The sequence below is a fragment of the Camelus bactrianus genome, chromosome 15 (genome assembly GCF_048773025.1).
Source record: "Camelus bactrianus isolate YW-2024 breed Bactrian camel chromosome 15, ASM4877302v1, whole genome shotgun sequence".
NCBI lineage: Eukaryota > Metazoa > Chordata > Mammalia > Artiodactyla > Camelidae > Camelus > Camelus bactrianus.
Window position 1 is genome coordinate 46519212 of NC_133553.1, and position 18127 is coordinate 46537338.

At 45.8% G+C, this 18127-nt stretch overlaps 1 protein-coding gene across 23 annotated transcripts in view; it reads right to left on the bottom strand.

Annotated features, from left to right (window-relative positions):
• ATP6V1E2 (ATPase H+ transporting V1 subunit E2) overlaps positions 1-18127 on the bottom strand; it is a 126953-nt gene that overhangs the window by 92231 nt on the left and 16595 nt on the right. For 12 of the 23 annotated variants that reach the window (XM_074378805.1, XM_074341094.1, XM_045504852.2 and 9 more), the window contains one exon: positions 1486-14774. The exons of the other annotated variants lie outside the window; for them this stretch is intronic. In XM_074378805.1, coding sequence (XP_074234906.1) covers positions 13994-14671 — 678 coding nt within the window. In that variant the 5' untranslated portion in view covers positions 14672-14774 and the 3' untranslated portion in view covers positions 1486-13993. Of the gene's footprint in view, positions 1-1485; positions 14775-18127 lie in introns of those variants that run through there. 23 annotated transcript variants of the gene reach the window in all.

Below are 18127 nucleotides of genomic sequence, written 5' to 3' on the forward strand. Positions count from 1 at the left end.
GTCACTTGGAACCAAGAGTTTTGAATCATGCAAGGGCTTTCCCATTTGGCTAAGGAGAAGAGGACTGTATGAATTGGAACGTGGACTCAACAATAGCTAATGGAGGAGGTTTGGCATCTGTTGCCTGCCTGTCCTGTGGAGAAGCCATGGGGGTAAACCTAGACAAGGGAGGTTGGAGACATGAGGGCGAGTGGCGCTATTAGGGGCACACATGTGGAAAGGGAGCCATTTCTCCACTTTCTGAGGGAAAACAGCCCTGCTCTGGTATCGTGAGGGGTTGCGATACTGATGTCAGTGCCAAGGGAAATGGTGGCGGGGCTGCGCTGAGAGGGGATGCCCAGTGGGAAGCCTGGTCTGTGCACCACCAACATACAGAGCGCTGGACCCACAAGAGGCTCCATGAAAAGACCAGGAAAGGTCTGGAAGCAACCCAAGTGTCCCACTGGTGGGTGGATGACTACCACACAGGATAGCCATACAATGGAATATTATTTGGCAATAAAAAGAAATGAAGTACTCATACATGCTACCACGTGGATGAACCTCGAAAACCTGCTCAGTGAAAGAAGCCAATCACAAAGGATAACATCTTTTATAATTCCATTTGTTTGAACTGCCCAGAATATGCAAATCTATAAAGACAAAAAGTAGATAAGTGGTTGCTTAGGGCTGGAGGAACAGAAGGATTGGGGGTGACAGCTAAGGGTGTAGTTTTCTTTCGGGTGATGAAATGTTCTAAAATTAACTGTGGTGATGGTTGCACAACCTGAAAATACTAAAAGCCATCTAATTGGGTAAATGGGTAATGGTATATGGATTATATCTCAATAAAGCTGTTACCAAAAACAATGTCTCTTGAGGTTCCTGCCTAGACTGCATATGGCAGAGACAAGCACAGGGGCTGACCACCAGGAGGCCCAGGGCACACGGTGTAGCTGCTGTGACTCTGGGAGGCAGTCCGCCCTTAGACCCAACAAGAGGGACCTCGCTCTGGGCCAGCACTTTGAGAGGGTCTACTTTCTCATTTGGTCTCACCCCTCCCCACAAGGAGGAGGAAGTCTCTTGGGTCAAGTGGACGTGCCCACCACACTCACGCCGCCTTCCCAGACCATAACCCCAGGGATACCCAGGCCCAGGAACTCCTTGCCCAGAAAGTCCCAAAACTGTTTCTAGAGCCTGCAGGCCTCATCCCCAGGTCCATCCTCTGCACAGTAGACTACATTGGAGGGGAGCACACAGAGGTGCAACTGGAACTTGGCTCGATGCCCACATCAGGCCCCTCAAAGGGTGAGGCAGAGCTAGAAGTGATGGAGAAGGGGATAGGTCATGGGTGGTGAGTGCAGGGTCAAGGGGGGCCTGGGACCAGCTCTCCCCACAACCACCATGTCCCAGCATGGTGACCCAAGTAATCTGAGAATTCTCAATTCAAACTTGACCTTCTAGGTCATCATGAAGATATTTTTTTCAAGATAGGAAGCTAGAACATTTAACAATTTGTTAGCTTGCTTTATTGTTGTAAGATATGTAAACATGTGGTTTGTGGACCTCCATGTGTCCTCTTGCTCTGGAGCCCCACAGATACAAAGATGTGACCTGCTGGGAGATGCTTTTAAGAGAAAAATCAATCAGAGGTTTTCTTTCTAATGAGTGCTGGTGTGGCGTTTGCCCAGGCTGCATTTGGGGATTTGCAAAACACAGTTCCTAGATTCCTCGCTCCAGGCTAAAGAGAAACATGGCTGCCCACAACCTTGAAGTTTAATGATTTCTCTCAACATCTCAGCTGAGCCCACGGCTTAGGCATGCAGTGGGGTGCAGGCTGGAGACTGAGTGCTTCTCTGAGCCATCCTAAGGAAGTCCGTGTCTGGCTCTCTTGTCTTCTAGTTTTGTTGTTATTATTGATTTTGGATATAATGTAATAGAGTTCAATTGGCAAGGAATTCTAGCAGAAGCTCATGAGAAATGTCTGTGAGCAGGGCTGGGGCAGGCCAGAGAGTATCTCTTCATCCTTCGTTGTTATATTCCTGATGGCCAAAAACTCTGGGAGTCCTGTGCTAGCGCCCTTGGGGTAGAGACCTGCAAGACACATGGTCTCTGTCTTCTAGGAAATCACCATCTGGTTGCAAAATAACACTGACACTGAAGTCATTAAAGCACAATATAAAAACTCCACAATATAACTTGGTGTGTGACACAAAGCATTTTCAAGACTAGAGATCATCTCGTCCGGAGTTTCTCCTTGGCACCCTTGACACTTTGGGCCACATTATTCTTTGCTTGGGTGGGTGGAGGGGAAACTGTCCTGTGCATCGTAGGATATTTAACAGCATCACTGGCCTCTGCCCACTTAGATGCCAGTAACAGGCTTCCTGTCCCACTTGTGACAACAACAACAAAATCTCCAAACATCGCCAAATGTCCCGTGGGGGTCAAAATTGCCCCCAGTTGAAAACCGCTGCTCTAGTATAAATACGTCCTTCCCTCATCATTTCCAGTGTAATTAATATCTATAGACTGCAGGAAGCCCGATGAGGGGGAGATGATCGTGGACCCAGTTCTGGAGGAGAAGGTGGCACCTGTACTGGGCCTCAAAGGATGGGTAGGGTTTGGCTGACCTAGCTAGAAGGACAGCATTCCAGATAGGGGAGACAGTGTGCTCAGAGACAGAGGCTAGAAAAAGCAGCTTGCCCCACGTGGTTGTGCGCTTGTGCAATGCCAAAAGTGCCCAGCCCAGGGAACAAGTAGGGGCTGAAATGCAGCCCACCCTCCCCTGGCCAAGCCACACCCCTTAGCTCTGGGATGCTGTGTCAGCCTGAAGGAAGGGGAGAATTTCTCTAAGTACAAAGGGATCCTCTGCTCCACGCCTCATGGGCTCATGGTGCTGTATCTGCCCAAAGGGGGCTTTTTGCTAATGACAAAGGGGCCACCTGGGCCAGCCAAGACCCCACGAATGAGCACCCCTGGGAAGTAGCTGACCCTCTATCAGGGTCTGATGGGGACTCCAGCTTTCTCGGGCCAGACTCTGCTCCTCTCTGCTCTGACTTGTCTGTGGGGGGCACCCCCTGCTCTGCAGGGGCCCCATGGAAGAATGACAAGGGAGGTCTTTCAAGAGCTCAAAGTAGGTGGAACCAAAAGGAGAAGGAAAACTCTGAGAGAAGAGTCTGGATCTGAGACAGGCAGCAGCCAGTGTGCTGGGACTCAGGTCACTGTTACTTCCGCCCCACTCCATGGAAAGACCCTACAGAGAGGTGGTCACTCCTTGGGGAGGTTACTTCTGCTCAGTGTACCTCTCCCCCTACAAAGAGCACATCAGAACCTGCAGGGACAGGACTGCCTCGCCCCATCACCTTCCCATTGTTTGTTCATCCATCCAGGAACAGACCAGCACAAACTAAGGTACAGGTGCTCGTGACGATACAAGAAGACCCTCCAAAGGGTACATATTTTGGCATGCATCATTTTAAGAGCCTCACAGGGCAAGTCCTCGACTTCCACAAGCTCTCCGTCATACAGGTGTCCTATCTGAGCACACGGACAAAGGATGTTGCTGGTTCTCCCTCCTGCTTCCCTTGCATGATCACCCATCTCCCACTTTCCAAAAGAAAAACACACTTCTTACCCATCCCAAATCTTCCCATGGTACATTGGCTTGGGGGAAAAGGAATGATGTAATGAAGGGATAGTCTAAATCCCAGTATCCATGTTGGGAAAAGGAGTGAGTAATGACTGGGCAAATCAACTAACTTCCAATTCTCCGCTTTCATTCAAAGTGAAGGAGAATCTATTCTAGTTGTCAGCTGATAGATTTTTTAATAATCTACCCATATGACCCTTGGCATATAACTCAAAAGGAGTTTATAAAACTGAGTGATATTGCTCTATCAAAACTCCTTACATTCCTTTGTACTTAAGTATGTGAAAAGGTTTCTGAGCTCAGCTCTTGCATCTATTAAAAAAAAAAGAAAAACAGATAGAATTAATTCTGAACCCTGACCCCTTCTAGCAATGTGTAATATTCATCCATGGATATATAAACTAATTGGAGTGGAAAAAAAGCTTTATCTCATTAAGAGATGCATTTCCAATTAAGCTTTAGTTTTTATGCTTCCTTAGTAGCTATTAAATTTTCTAACAGTATTTGTTTTGATTGATTGTGTATTCGTTGTCATGGTACAAATCCAGACAAAATATTCTCTAACATTTAGAATCTATGGTCACAAGAAATCTTAAAAATAAATTCATTTTATACACATAACTTTGTTGGAGGGAATTATGATAGGGTAATGCATATAAGATATTCAATCATAATAATGTATTAGGATAAAATTCTGTAGGGGAAATAGAAGGAAATATAAATTCAAGGAGAAAAAAAAGAAACAAAATTTTTCCAACTGTTCAGGGAGAACTCCATGTATTTTTAAAAAGGATGACAGTGGGTATCCAATCACTATAGTATTTCATTTAGAAACATTTTTCAGAGTGTTCTAACAGTTTTATCTTTAAATGTCAATATTTGCATACATCAGAAAGTACACCCTATGGAACTATTTAAGCTATGGAAAATTTTTGAATATTTGCTCCTAAAAATGTGCAAAGGGGTACACAGACTTTCAAAAAACATTTTTGGAGTCTACAAGAAAAACATTTAGAGCACCAGGGTCATGGAGACTGGCTCTTGCCTGCAAGGGGAGAGGCCTAGAATGAATGCAAAATCAGCAGCTTTGAAGATTCCCGAAGTCTGGAGGGTCCTAAGGGCATCCTCAAAGCCTGGGAAGGAGGGTGGGGGCGGTTAACTCTCACTGCTGCTGGATTGGTGGGAAACTGGGCCAGGGAGCTCCCCCTTCATCCTATCAATACTTTTCTCATCTTTTTTCTTTTCTTGCTTGTCTTATTTTCAGCTTTCCTCCAAAACCCCATTCTCTCCACTACACATGCCCTGTCAGGCCCGTATGAGAAATGTTCTGCTTTTTTTTTTTTTTTTTTTGCATCCCACCTCAACTATTACTTTCTAGAAGCTTTTAGGCCGGCAGTGCCCCTGCCCACCCAGCCCCAGCCTGGCAGGCCGCGATCTAATACCCCGTGTACACGCGGGGTGCCCACTGCTTCCTCCACTTTTCTGTTGCTTTGGGCTAGTCTTCACTCCCCAGCGAAGCCATAAGTTTTCTCATCTGTGTCTCCAAATCTCTTTCCTCAGCAGTAAGAGATGGGTAAAAAGAATTAAGCAAGATTAAATTTGTACAGCGTCTGGCACCGAGCCTGGCCTGCAGCCAGAACTGGGCACCCAGCTGCATTCAGCAAATACTAGCTGGTCGCGCAGTTAAATTTTCTCGCTGGCCGGTGATTACAGAAGTCTGGGCTTCCTAGCGTGTCCCTTCTTTGCCCACGGAGCCAAGGAAATTTCCTAAATCCCTAGGTCTCCTTTAAGTAGCTTGTCAAGTAGAGGTGATGGAAATGCCCTTCCCGTCCTGCCACCGCCGCCAAATCCGCTCCAGGCGCCCGAGCCCAGGCTAAGGGGGTGGGGATGGGAGTGGGAGCCCGGAGCTATGAGGTCATACTCAGGTCACGTGACCGCTGCCGCATCTGCCAACCGTGGTACAATTACTAAGACAGTCAGGGCGTGCGACATTCAAACCAGTTCTCTCTCTCTCCTCCTTCTCCCGGAGCTGGTCCCTTTCACACCAAGGGACCGTCTCAAAAGTCTAGAACCCTAAAGGGTATGACTCCAAATGCTACAATTTAAGGGCTTGGTAAAGAAAGAAAGGAAGGGAGAATGAAAAAACAGTCCAAGATTGCACAGCCTCACTGCAGTCTGAAAACTATGTTTAAGCTTCCTTTAAATCTTTTCTGTCAAAGCAATCTGACATGTGTATTAAAGAGTCTTTTAAAAATCCACATACTCTTTAACCCATTAATTCCAGTTCTAGAATGCTTGCCTAGGGGAGTAATCCAAACTGGGCAAAGGTTGAGGTACACAATTTGCTGTCTTGTTATTGAAACTAATGAAATATATAATGAAGTTGAATAGATTAGGGTATAAAAGAGCAATATCATACTGTCCAGTTGTTTAAAATGGTGACTTCCAAGAATTTTTTGTGACATGGAAAATGTATGAAAAAATGACCACGGGGAGTATTTTGCTTAACACTTACTATGCACCAGATGTTCTGCTAATTACTGTTTGAATAGTTAAATACATTATAAAACATATGGGGTGCAATAATTTGCAGGCATTAAAAATGAAGGTTACAAAGACCAAGTGATACCATTACGTGAAAAATCAAGGTACTCCCGGGCATACAACAGAAGGAGAGGTGACTTGCAGGGTCTCACAACAGCCAAAGGAATCAGACAAAGGCCAGACCACAACTCCACAGAGCCAGGATTCATTCATTCATTCAAGATAAACCCAGTGCCATTCCTGCTTACCAGATCTTCCCAGGGTTATGGGTCCAGAGCCAGTACCCTGTCCCCAGTCCTTCTGCCCTTTGGGAATCAGGTAACCCCCATGACGCAAGGTGAGAAAAGTCTGGGAAGTCACAGGCAAGGGGGCAGCTACCCCTCCAGAGATGCAAATCCAAACTCCAAAGCATGGAAAACAAACCAATGGGCTGAGTCCAGGGGTGTGACAAGTCCAAGGATTCTACAGCCCAGTAGGGAAAGCTTCCAGAAGGCAGGAGTCAGGAAGAGGTGTGACTTGAGTGGTCCAGAAAAATGGGCGTGCTCTAAGAAGCTAAGAGAAAACCAAAAGATTCTGTACATATGGTAATGGCACAAAAAGTTGGGAGGGGGAGGTAAGCCCAGGTTTACCAATTCTGATGGCAGGGGAGGGTCTCTGGTAAGGAGACCGGCCAGTGGGAGTGCTTAGATCTGGTGATTTCCATAAACAGTGTGTGTGTGTTTGTCCCCAGCTTAGGGTGGAAAGTGGAATAACTGAATGTTAGCAGTTCCGATACTGAAGACAAAGGTGGAGTTAATGGTACTTTCTGTAAGGAAAGGGGATGCCAGTGGCCCCAAATGCTATTTACAAGGGGCTTTTCAGGAAAAAATGAGTCTTGCCTCTAAAGGGACCTGTCCATTGGTCTGAGCTAATGAAGGCTGGGTGTTTGCTTTCCTATTTCCATGGGGTCTGTGTGGTTTCTTTTGAGCAAAGGAGAGGGACAAGTGCTGTGCTGGGGACCTAACAGAGAAGTAAGGACATGGTAAAATGAGGTCACATCCCTTCCATGCTAACAAGCCCTCAATGGCTTCCCACTGTAGGCAGAATAAATTCAGATTCCTTAAATGCTGCCCACAAGCCTCACAAGATCTGGCTCAGTCCCTTCTCTCTCACCTTCACTCACTTATTCAAGCCCCACTGACTTCTCTGCTCTTCAGCCCAGTGGAGCTTTCTCTGCCTGGTGCCTCACACTGTGGTTCCCTCTGCTCAGAACAGCCTTCCCATCTGCCCCGCTCCCCCTACCCTGCTGTCTGCACAGCTGGCTACTTCTCCGGCTTTAGGTGCATGGGCCCCACCTGAGCAAGGGTCACAAAACGACTCACTGCCCATAACCCTTTACTTCTCCATGGCACATAGATCAACCCAAGTCACCAGTCGTCCACTTGCTTAGTGTAGCAAGTGTCCCCTCCTGAGCCCTGAGCCCTCCCACTTGTGCCCTGCCCAGCACCCCACCATCCACATCAGCAGATTCCTTTGTGAAAGCTGGGGTCTTAACTGTCCTGGTAATTGAAAGGGATGGGGTGCCTGGCAGAGTGTCTGACATTTGGTAATCATTCAAGAAATATATGTGGGATGAAATGATGTTCTGTAATGTGTGTGACAGAGATTATCATAATTTTTGTGTGGGCCTTGGTGCTATTCCATGAGGTGGCTGGATTTGTGACTGTTGTCAGCGAGCTCCCCCAACACCCAGGAAAGTGGGCAGAAGAGGGAGAAACAGCAAAGAGGGATAGTACTGCAATATACACTTACATGAACTATTTGGTGCCGATTTATTTACAACATTCTCATTTTTATGCTAATAAAAGATTTTTGAAATTAAAAAAAATATATATGTGGGATGAATGAATGAATGAATGAATGAATAAGAGGCCTGCTGATTTGACTGTAACTGAGTGAAATCCCAGAGCTCAAATTCCAAAACAAGAAAAGAATCTTCACACACTCCCTACTGCTTCCTTTCCTCCAACTGAGCTCCAGGGTGACTTGCCTCCCCTCCTCCCTCCCTCCCTCACTCTCTTCTTGCTTTCACAGAGGTCCATGAGCACGTGTTCTAGCTCAGTGCTGTGTGATGGGCCACCTTGGCACCCTCTCTGCTCCCCAACATGCCCCTGTGCCCTGACCTCATCCAGGACCACAGTCTATCCCTGGGCCCCCTCAAGTCACATCCCTTATGCAGTCACCCACTGGTACCTCTTCTCTGTAGACTTCCATTGTGACTGAGCCTGAGGCCAGAACACTCTGGGAAAGAGAAAGGAAGGATTCTCCAAGGAGCCAGCTCCGGCCATGGATTTGCTAACATATTTGTCCCACCGGGAGCCAAAGTTTTGGAGCTTCTATACAGTAAGTTTTTCGTAAATGAATGACAACAACCTGGTCTCTTCAGGTTTTTTTGTTTGCAGTCCCAAGTGTCTTAGTAGCTGACTATAACCCAGGACTGCTTCCTTGCCTCCTCTGAGCCTCAGATTCAAATGAGCATTTGGCTTTCAAGATCCCTTCAAGTTCTTAACCTTGTGGGATCTTCAGGATGTGAATCCGCTCAGGCTTGGTAGCAGCCAGGATGAGTCAAACATTACCCTCTATGGACTCATCTCCCAGGGACAAAAGGGAAAAAAAGTGCTCAACTCCATCACTCTATGCGTAAGCAGGAGGGAGGTAGTGAGCCGGGCCAAGGGTCTGCCAAGACTGTCTCTCAGAGCCGGGGAGACCTTTTGCTGCATCTGCACGAGAGAATGAAGTAGCCTGCCTCCTGGTGGAAGGGATGCTGTCCTGCAGGAAGAGGCCTTGGGTGAGCTGTGAGGCTGTGTGGGAGAGCTGGGTGCTGTGAGAGAGCCAGGGTTTATCACGCCTTAGAAGAGCGCTTAGGAAGGCAGGGGTGAGAGGAGAGACTAAATTTTTTCCTCAGTGTTGTCAAAAGCAGGCATGATATCAGAGATGAGGTAATAAACCGGGAGGGTGCAGGAAAGGATGCAGAAGCAGAGGACGGGGGCTGACACTTGAGCCATCTCCAGGTGGAGTTCAGCGAGGGGCCGCACTAGCTCCCCAGAGGCATGGGGTTTGGGGTTGGCTCAGTGTAGATCTGTTGACCCCCTTTCGGGGATGTTGGGACCCCAGGACAGAGAGGAAGCCCTGCAGGATTTCCTGTTCGGCTGGTCTATTCCCTGCCTTCTCTGAAATTCTACGACATGCTCAAAGCATCTTCTCCATTTCTGGCTCTCTAGGCAGCTCAGGATCAGAACTAAATCTATACTCTCCCTCCATCAGGAGACCCCAGCCAACAGGATTCCTGCACCATGTTCGAATTCCCCCAGCCCTCCCTGAGCAGGGAGTGAGCCTATAGAAGCAGCCTCACTATCAGCACAGCCTGAGTCTGCGTCAGCAGCAAACAGCTTCCCTTGCACCTCGGGAGGAAGTGTTAATGAGGAGAGCGGTGGGGAAGGGCTGTGCCTGCCTGCGGTTGTAACAGTTTGCTCCTTTTGGCTCACGGGGACTGAGGAGCTTACACAAGGAACCTGCCTTCTTGAGGATAGGACGGTTAACGCTAATAAAAAGAATGTGTGCGAGTTTGCACCAGGCAACTAACACCAAGTGCCCAGTGCAGACATTTCTAAAGCAAAGATCCCGACAGGAGTGCAGCCGTCAGAAGGGTGAGGATGGCGACCAGCAGCCTACCGGACAGGTCAAGAGTAGCACTGGGGGCTACAGAAAGGTGAGGGCTAAGATTTCCCTCTCCATTGCTGAGGCCCCTAGGGAGTACCTGGCCTGTCCACAGCCTCCTACCTTTGCACCCAGGCCCAAAGTAGAGCCCTTCCCATTTGTTTCCCAGGGAGGGAAGGGATGCAATACACCCTAGGTTTGTCCAGGAGGTAAGCAAACACTGACTGAAGTGAGTCCTGCTTGAGTTCAGGCTCCAATCACTGCGGCCTTCCCCCTACCCTCTCCCCAGAAACCGTAGAGAAAGATTTTCTCATCAAGCACCATCCCTGGGTTACAGTCCGGACACCCTTCCCCGGGGCCCCAGCTCACATAACTGCCTCTTCCTACCGCACAATCTATGGGCGAAGAGGAGAGAGACTCTGAAAGCCTGTCCAGAAACCAGAGCCAGTCTGGGAAAGAAGAACATAACGAACATAAATGTCTATTCAGATCCTATTACGTGCACACCCAGTGTCAGTACTAAAAGAACAAGGCAGCAGGGACTGCAGAGGATAAAGACTCAGTCCCTGCCTGCAAGGCGCTGTGTCTGAAAGATGGGCAAAGCAGCTGATGGGAAATAAAGGCAACGCATGGCAAATCCTCACCCATGGGGCTGCGCTCCTGGCAGCAGGGCTGGGAGGGCAGGCTGGGTTCGCCACCAGTTTTTGTTTTGCTGAGGGGACATTATGGGGGTGGAAACTGGAACCCATGTGTTAAGAGACCAAGGAGAAGGAGGTTGGAGAGAAAGAGACAGTATCCAGCAGCTCTGGGAGACAGAAAAGGTTGGGAAAACAGATGTTTAAGTGGGACTGGGGGAAATTTTGCCCCACAGGTACTGTACAAAGCTCTCCTCAATCTCCCACAAAACCTTTCACTAAAACTACTTTGAGGGGGAGAGGAATTAATGTCAAGTTTGGGGGGCATGAATTAATGTTGGGGGGCCCAATAACAGATTGAGCCCAGCTCAGAGGGCCAGAGCTGGGGGTCATCCAGGGTGAACAGATACTCCTGGTTACAGCTGGAAGTGGGGTTCAAGTTCCTAGAAGGGGAAGCTGGGGGAGGTGGGGGCTTGGGCAGCTGGGCAGGGAATGCTTGGCTGAGCCTAGAATGATGGCTAGGGGAGAAGGGGGAGTCCAAGGGGCTCTTAGGGGGAGTCCAGGGGGACTTGTAAGATGGTGTGAAACTGCAGTGGATGGCCTCAAGCCCTGGATGAGTGAGAGGATTTACTGGGGTGGAAGGAGTGGAGGCAGGAGTGGATAGGATAGAGGTCACTGGTTCTCATCTCAGCCTGTGCATCAATGAATTTGACCTGCCTCACCAAAGAGCTGGGTAGATTATTTGCCATCTCCCACTGGGGCTGATGAACAGTTCCCCAAGTGGGCTCCTACCTCCAGTCTCCTTGCCTCCAGTGTGTCCTCCAGACAGTGGCACTAGAATAATGTTTTAAAAACCTTGCTCTTCTGGTTTCACTTGTATTTAAAGTCTTTCAATGAGCCCTTATCACCTCCCCTCCTCCCACCACCAGCAGAAATAGTCTAATTCCTGAGCAGGGCACACAGCACCATGTTATCAGGTTCTGTCTATCTTTCCAGCCCCATCTGCATCACTTCCCCTCGCCCATCACACACCATCACACTGAACTACACACGGGTCCTCTAACACAACTTGCTTGTTCACACCTCAGGACCTTTGCATATGCTCTCCGCTCCCCCCACAACACTTTGCCTGAAGTTCTTTCCCCAGCTCAATTGCCAACACCCCCAGAAGCCTCTGTGTCTCTCTCTCTCTCTACCTGTCACTGTATTCCCACCATAACTTGTATCCAGCACTAGGATGGCACTTCCACATTGTATCACCACCATGCTATCATCTGTTCATGACCTTAGTGAAAGGACAGGATCAAATGGTATTCTTTGCAGCCCAGCAGCTAGCACAGGGCTTAGCTCATTGCTGGCATTCAGAAAATGTTCGATGAATGACTGAATTCACAACTCAAAAGGGGTCCATATAGAAGACACCCTTTGAGGATTCTGTCCTACTGACAAAGATCCCCTTTGCTCCTTGAACTGCCCCCAGACACCAGCAGGACTATAGGTGGACATCTGATCTGAGCTGGGCCACATGGATTCCCTCTCAGAGAAGAGGAATTGACTCTAAGAAAAGCAAATTTGTTTCTGGTACTACAACATGTAAACTGGGATGTAAAGTTTATGGGGTATACAAACTCCACCATTTAAACTGGACAATAGAGAAAGTTACTTCTTAAAAAAGAAAATGAAGTAGCCATCTAGAGGATTTCAGACAGCTTTCTGATTCCCAGTTTCAGCCCATCCCTGAGACTGTGACAGATTCTGGTCCTGAGCTTCTGTTTACTATAACCTGCCTCCTACTCTGTGTTTGATCTTCATGGGATTTCTGTTCCTTATACAGTCCTGAGCACGTAAGACAACCTCTGCCTTGGGAGAGTTGCTTGGGGGCTCTTTTCTTCAAAAAAAAAAAAAACTTCTATTTTAATACATAAATCACACTCAGACATAAATTAGACCTCAAATTACCATACACACGCAGAACCAGCTATATAATTTATGGCACCCAATGTAAAATGAAAATGTGGAATCTTCTGTTCAAAAAGTACAGGTAAAGGTACTAAAATACTTTGAAAGCTTTCTCTTTTCTTTGGCAGTCTCTCTTCTGGCTTGTCATGGTATTTTTTCACTATTTAATGTCTAAGTAGACAAAAATTATAATTTAAAATCCTTAGCATGAATTTTATCATTTATTTCTCTTTTGTGCACTGCCCACATGGAGACTGTAAAAATGCCTGTATTTCTTGGCTTCTCCTGGAAGATGCATCAAGCAGGCCACACGAGATGAGCCTGAGCCCCCCACCCGGGCACTGAGTTGCCTAGTGGAGAACTCCATCGGGCACGGGATACTTTACATGGCAAGTGCAGACCCTCATAAGCTCCTGAAGGTCCTGCCCTGAGACTCAGGCCCAGCAACCTTGACTACTGCTGGGCCTTCTGTCCCACCCGCCCCCAGATCTGTATGCCGTGCCCAGGCTGGGGTCAGGGAAGTCAAGCCGGATATCTCCCACTCCAGTAGGCTGGCTGACCCAACCCACAGCAAGACAGGTGAATCGCAGGGTCTTTAAACCTCCAGAGAAGTGCTCAGTGTCTGGTGGGTGAGAGACCCGCCCTCACCGAATAACCAGCTGAAAGTGCCATGGAGCTGCCCATGTGAGGCAGAGACGGCCACCATCATGCCCAGCCCTAAGACCCTGCAGAGCACACACGCCCCACCCTGACCCTCCCAGCATGCACATCAGGCCCTCACCACGGGCAGAGGGCAGCAATGTTCACTGGGTGAGGGAGGGAAAGGCTGGGTCTTGGGGCACCAGGGAGCTGGGAAATGGGTGGCCAAGAACCCATCCCAGGGAGATGTGTAGGCTTCAGGAGTTGGTTCTACACATGAGCCAAGGCCCAAGTCCCTGGCACAGGCTCCAAAGTCCCACTGAGCTTCAATTACAGAGCACACATTCAAAACTAAAATTAAGAACTTTAAGGCAGTGGCTACAGAGTGTTAATCCCAAGTGCCAGGCTCTTCCGATCATGGAGCCCTGTATGACTGTGATCATCATATGCCCATGAAGTTGGCCCTGTACACACAAAGAAGAATGCTAAACCTCACTAAATCACATAAGTACAAGAAGCTGAGAAAAAAGAATAAAAAACACTTCACATACATATTAACAAAATTCAGAACATTCAGACTCAGGTCAAGAATACCATTCACATCTCACCCGGAGGACGAGCTAAAGAGCTGATGTCTCTACTGCCTTCAACCCAGACCGCAGATCTGACCAGAAGTGCTGGTAGGTATAGATAAACTGGAATTAGGTTTCTAAGTAATAAGCCAGGCTTTATTCCAAAGTATAGTGCCTTTAGCTAGTCAAAGGGTATTTCATGAGGACACACTAATACCAGAGCAAAAAAGAGTTGGAAATATTACTAGTTTCCTTTGCCTTAATAACTTATGCTTTTATGGTTTAGCAGTTCAACATAAACGTCATTTCTCAGAGCTTTATATAAAAAACTTCCTGTTAGCATTGGCTCCAAACAAGGCCTTTCGTATTTCTGGCATCTTTTGTTGGGATAAAAGATCCAGGCGACTTTCTAGAGTATTAGAGACCTTTATTCTCTGATCGCCACTGTAGATCTCCACACCTCCAGCTGCATTTGTGGCCAGTTGCACTTGGTCAACTTGGACTTCCACACATTTGTGGGAAACTGCTGTGTATTGGGGGATGGCTTTTTGCACTGCAGCCTCCACCAAGAGGAGGTCCTGTGGCCTGCAGCGCACAATCACCACGGGCTCCAGCAGTCGGAGCAGACCTTGGAGCACCAGTTTATCCAGCAGCCCCTGGTAGACTTTTGGATCTGCCACAATCCTGCTGAGTCTCAGCTTTGCATCATTCAGCAACTCTGAGATAAGGTCATCTCGGGCTCTTAGGACTTTCAGCCTTGCCTGGTTCCTCATGGTAGACATCTGGATTTTCTTCTGCTGCTCTATCTGCTTCTCTTTCTTCTCATAATACTCCATAATCTTGAGTCGCTGGGTTTGCACAAGGCGTCCTTTCTCGATGTTGAATTCTTCCTCAGCCTTGGCATCTATTTCTTCTGCCTTCTCATTGGCTTCCTGCTCAATGAAAGCCATCATGTGCTTAATCTGCTTCTGCACATCGACATCACTCAGGGCCATGGCTGCCCTTGGAAAGGGAGGCGGGGGGAGAACTGGTGGACCCTCTGGTTCCTTTGACTTAGGGCAGAGTTTCAGGAGTGTCTCCACAGTTCCACTTTCTGAGCTGTGGCGTGCATGAGAGGAGGAAGGAGACAGTCAGAATCCAAAGGGAAGGATTATAGAGACCATCTATTCATGACTCATTTCACAGAAAAGGAAACTGATGCCCAGAGAGGAAAAGCAACCTGTCCAAGGTCCAACCGTAAAAGAACAGAGACTCAAACCTGTGTTTCCAGAGATCCATCTCTACTACACTCACCACCACTTTGTCATCAATAATAATGAGACAATTAGGGCATACCTCCAGAAGATATCTAGTCAGCGATGGCTCAGTACACAGACAGCACGCTGAGAGAATGGAACTAGGAAGAGAAGAACTAGGCCCCAAATTAGGAGAAGGCAGGAAATAATAAAGACTAGAGGAGAAATAAATGAAATAGAGAAATGCAAAGAAATAATAAAACTAAGAGTTGGTTTTTGAAAAGATAAACAAAACTGACAACTTTTAGCTAAACTAAGAAAAAAAGAGAAGATTCAAATAGATAAAATCAGAAATGAAAGAGGAGACATTATTACTGATGCCACAGAAATAAAAAGGATTCTAAGGCTATGAACAATCAGACACCGACAAATTTGAAATCCTAAAAAATGGATAAATTCCTAGAAACATACAACCTACCAAGACCAACTCATAAAGAAACAGAAAATATGAACATATCTGTAACTAGCAAGGAGACTGAATCAGTAATCAAAACCTCCCAACAACGACAACAAAAAAGCCCAGGACCAGATAGCTTCACTGGACAATTCTAAAAACAAAAACAAAAAGCTTAAATTAATGCCAGCTCCTCACAAATGCTTCCAAAAAATTAAAGAGGAGAAAAACACTTCCAAGCTCATCTTAAGAGGTCAGCATTATTCAGATACCAAAGCCAGAAAAAGACACTGCGGGAAAAGAAAACTGGAGGCCAATATCCCTAATGATCATAGATACAGAAATCCTCAACAAAATACTAGCAAACTGAACTCAATAGCACATTAAAAGAATCATACACTGTGACCAAGTGGGATTTATCCCTGGGATACAAGGATGGTCAAACATACAAAAATCAATCAATGCAATACACCACATTAACAGAATGAAAGATAAGATCACATGATCATCTCAATAATGCAGAAAAAGCATTTGACAAAATATCCTTTCAGGATAAAAACACTCAACAAATTAGGAATAGAAGGAAATTACCTCAATATAATGGAGGTCACATATGAAAAGCCCACAGCTAAAATCATTCATAGTCAACAGTGAAAATCTGAAGGTTTTTCTTCTAACACCAGGAATAAGGCAAGGATACTTACTCCTCCCACTTCTATTCAAGAGAGTATTGGAAGTCCTCGCTATAGCAATTAGACAAGAGAAAAACATAAAAGATATCAAAATTGGAAAGAAATAAAATTATCCTTATTCCCAAGTGACATGATCTTATATCTAGAAAACCCTAACAATTCCACACACACAAAAAAAATGTTAGAACTTAAATTCAGCAAAGTTGCAAGATACAAAACTAACAATGGTTTCTGTAAACTAGTTGTGTTTCTATACACTAAAAAATAAATAATCCAAAAAGAAAATTAAGAAGACAATTCATTTACAATATCATCAAAAAGAACAAATACTAGGAATAAATTTAACCATGGAAGCTAAACAATTGTACACTAAAAACTACAAATCACTCCTGAAAGAAATTAAAGATGCAAACAAATAGAAAGATATCCTGTGTTCATGGATTACAAAAATAAATACTGTTCATACTACCCAAAGTGATCTACAAATAGAATGCTATCTCTCTCAATGTCCCAATGGCATTTTTGAAGAAACAGAAAAAACAATCCTAAAATTCATACAGAACCACAAAGGACCCCGAATAGTCAAAACAATTCTGAGAGAGAACAAAACTGGAGGCCTCACAAGACAGTCTCTTCAGCAAATGGTGTTGGGAAAACTGGACAGCAGCATGTAAATCAATGAAGCTAGAACACTCCCTTACACCATACACAAAAATCAACTCAAAATGGATCAAAGACGTAAACATAAGACAAGATACAATAAACCTCCTAGAAGAAAATACAGGCAAAACATTATCTCACATACATCTCAAAAATGCTCTCCTAGGGCGGTCTACCCAAGCAATAGAAATAAAAGCAAGAATAAACAAATGGGACCTAATGAAACTTACAAGCTTCCACACAGCAAAGGAAACCATAAGTAAAATGAAAAGACAACCTACGGAATGGGAGAAAATTTTTGCAAATGAAACTGACAAAGGCTTGATCTCCAGAATATATAAGCAGCTCATACGACTTAATAAGAAACAACCAAACAACCCAATCCAAAAATGGGCAAAAGACCTAAACAAGCAATTCTCCAAGGAAGACATACAAATGACCAATAGGCACATGAAAAAATGCTCAATATCACCAATTATCAGAGAAATGCAAATCAAAACTACAATGAAGTTTCACCTCACACCAGTCAGAATGGCCATTATTCAAAAATCCACAAATGACAAATGCTGGAGAGGCTGTGGAGAAAGGGGAACCCTCCTCTACAGCTGGTGGGAATGCAGTTTGGTGCAGCCACTGTGGAAAACAGTATGGAGATTCCTCAAAAGACTAGGAATAGACTTACTGTATGACCCAGGAATCCCATTCCTGGGCATATAGCAAGAAGGAACCCTACTTCAGGATGACACCTGCACCCCAATGTTCATAGCAGCACTATTTACAATAGCCAAGACATGGAGACAGCCTAAATGTCCATCAATGGATGACTGGATAAAGAAGATGTGGTATATTTATACAATGGAATACCACTCAGCCATAAAAACCGACAAAATAATGCCATTTGCAGCAACATGGATGCTCCTGGAGCATGTCATTCTAAGTGAAGTAAGCCAGAAAGAGAAAGAAAAATACCATATGAGATCGCTCATACATGGAATCTAAACAAACAAACAAACAAACAAACAAACAAACAAAGCATAAATACAAAACAGAAACAGACTCATAGACAGAGAATACAAACTTGTGGTTGCCAAGGGGGCGGAGGGTGGGAAGGGATAGATGGGATTTCAGAATTGTAGAACAGACAAACAAGATTATACTTCACAGCACAGGGAGATATACACAAGATCTTATGGTAGCTCACAGAGGAAAAATGTGGCAATGAATATATATATGTTCATGCATAACTGAAAAATTGTGCTCTACATTGGAATTTGACACAACATTGTAAAATGATTATAAATCAATAAAAAATGTTAAAAAAAAAAAACTGTAGGCCTCACACTCCTACCTTCAAAATATATTACAAACCTACAGAAATCAGAACAGTGTGGTACTGGCAGACAGATAATC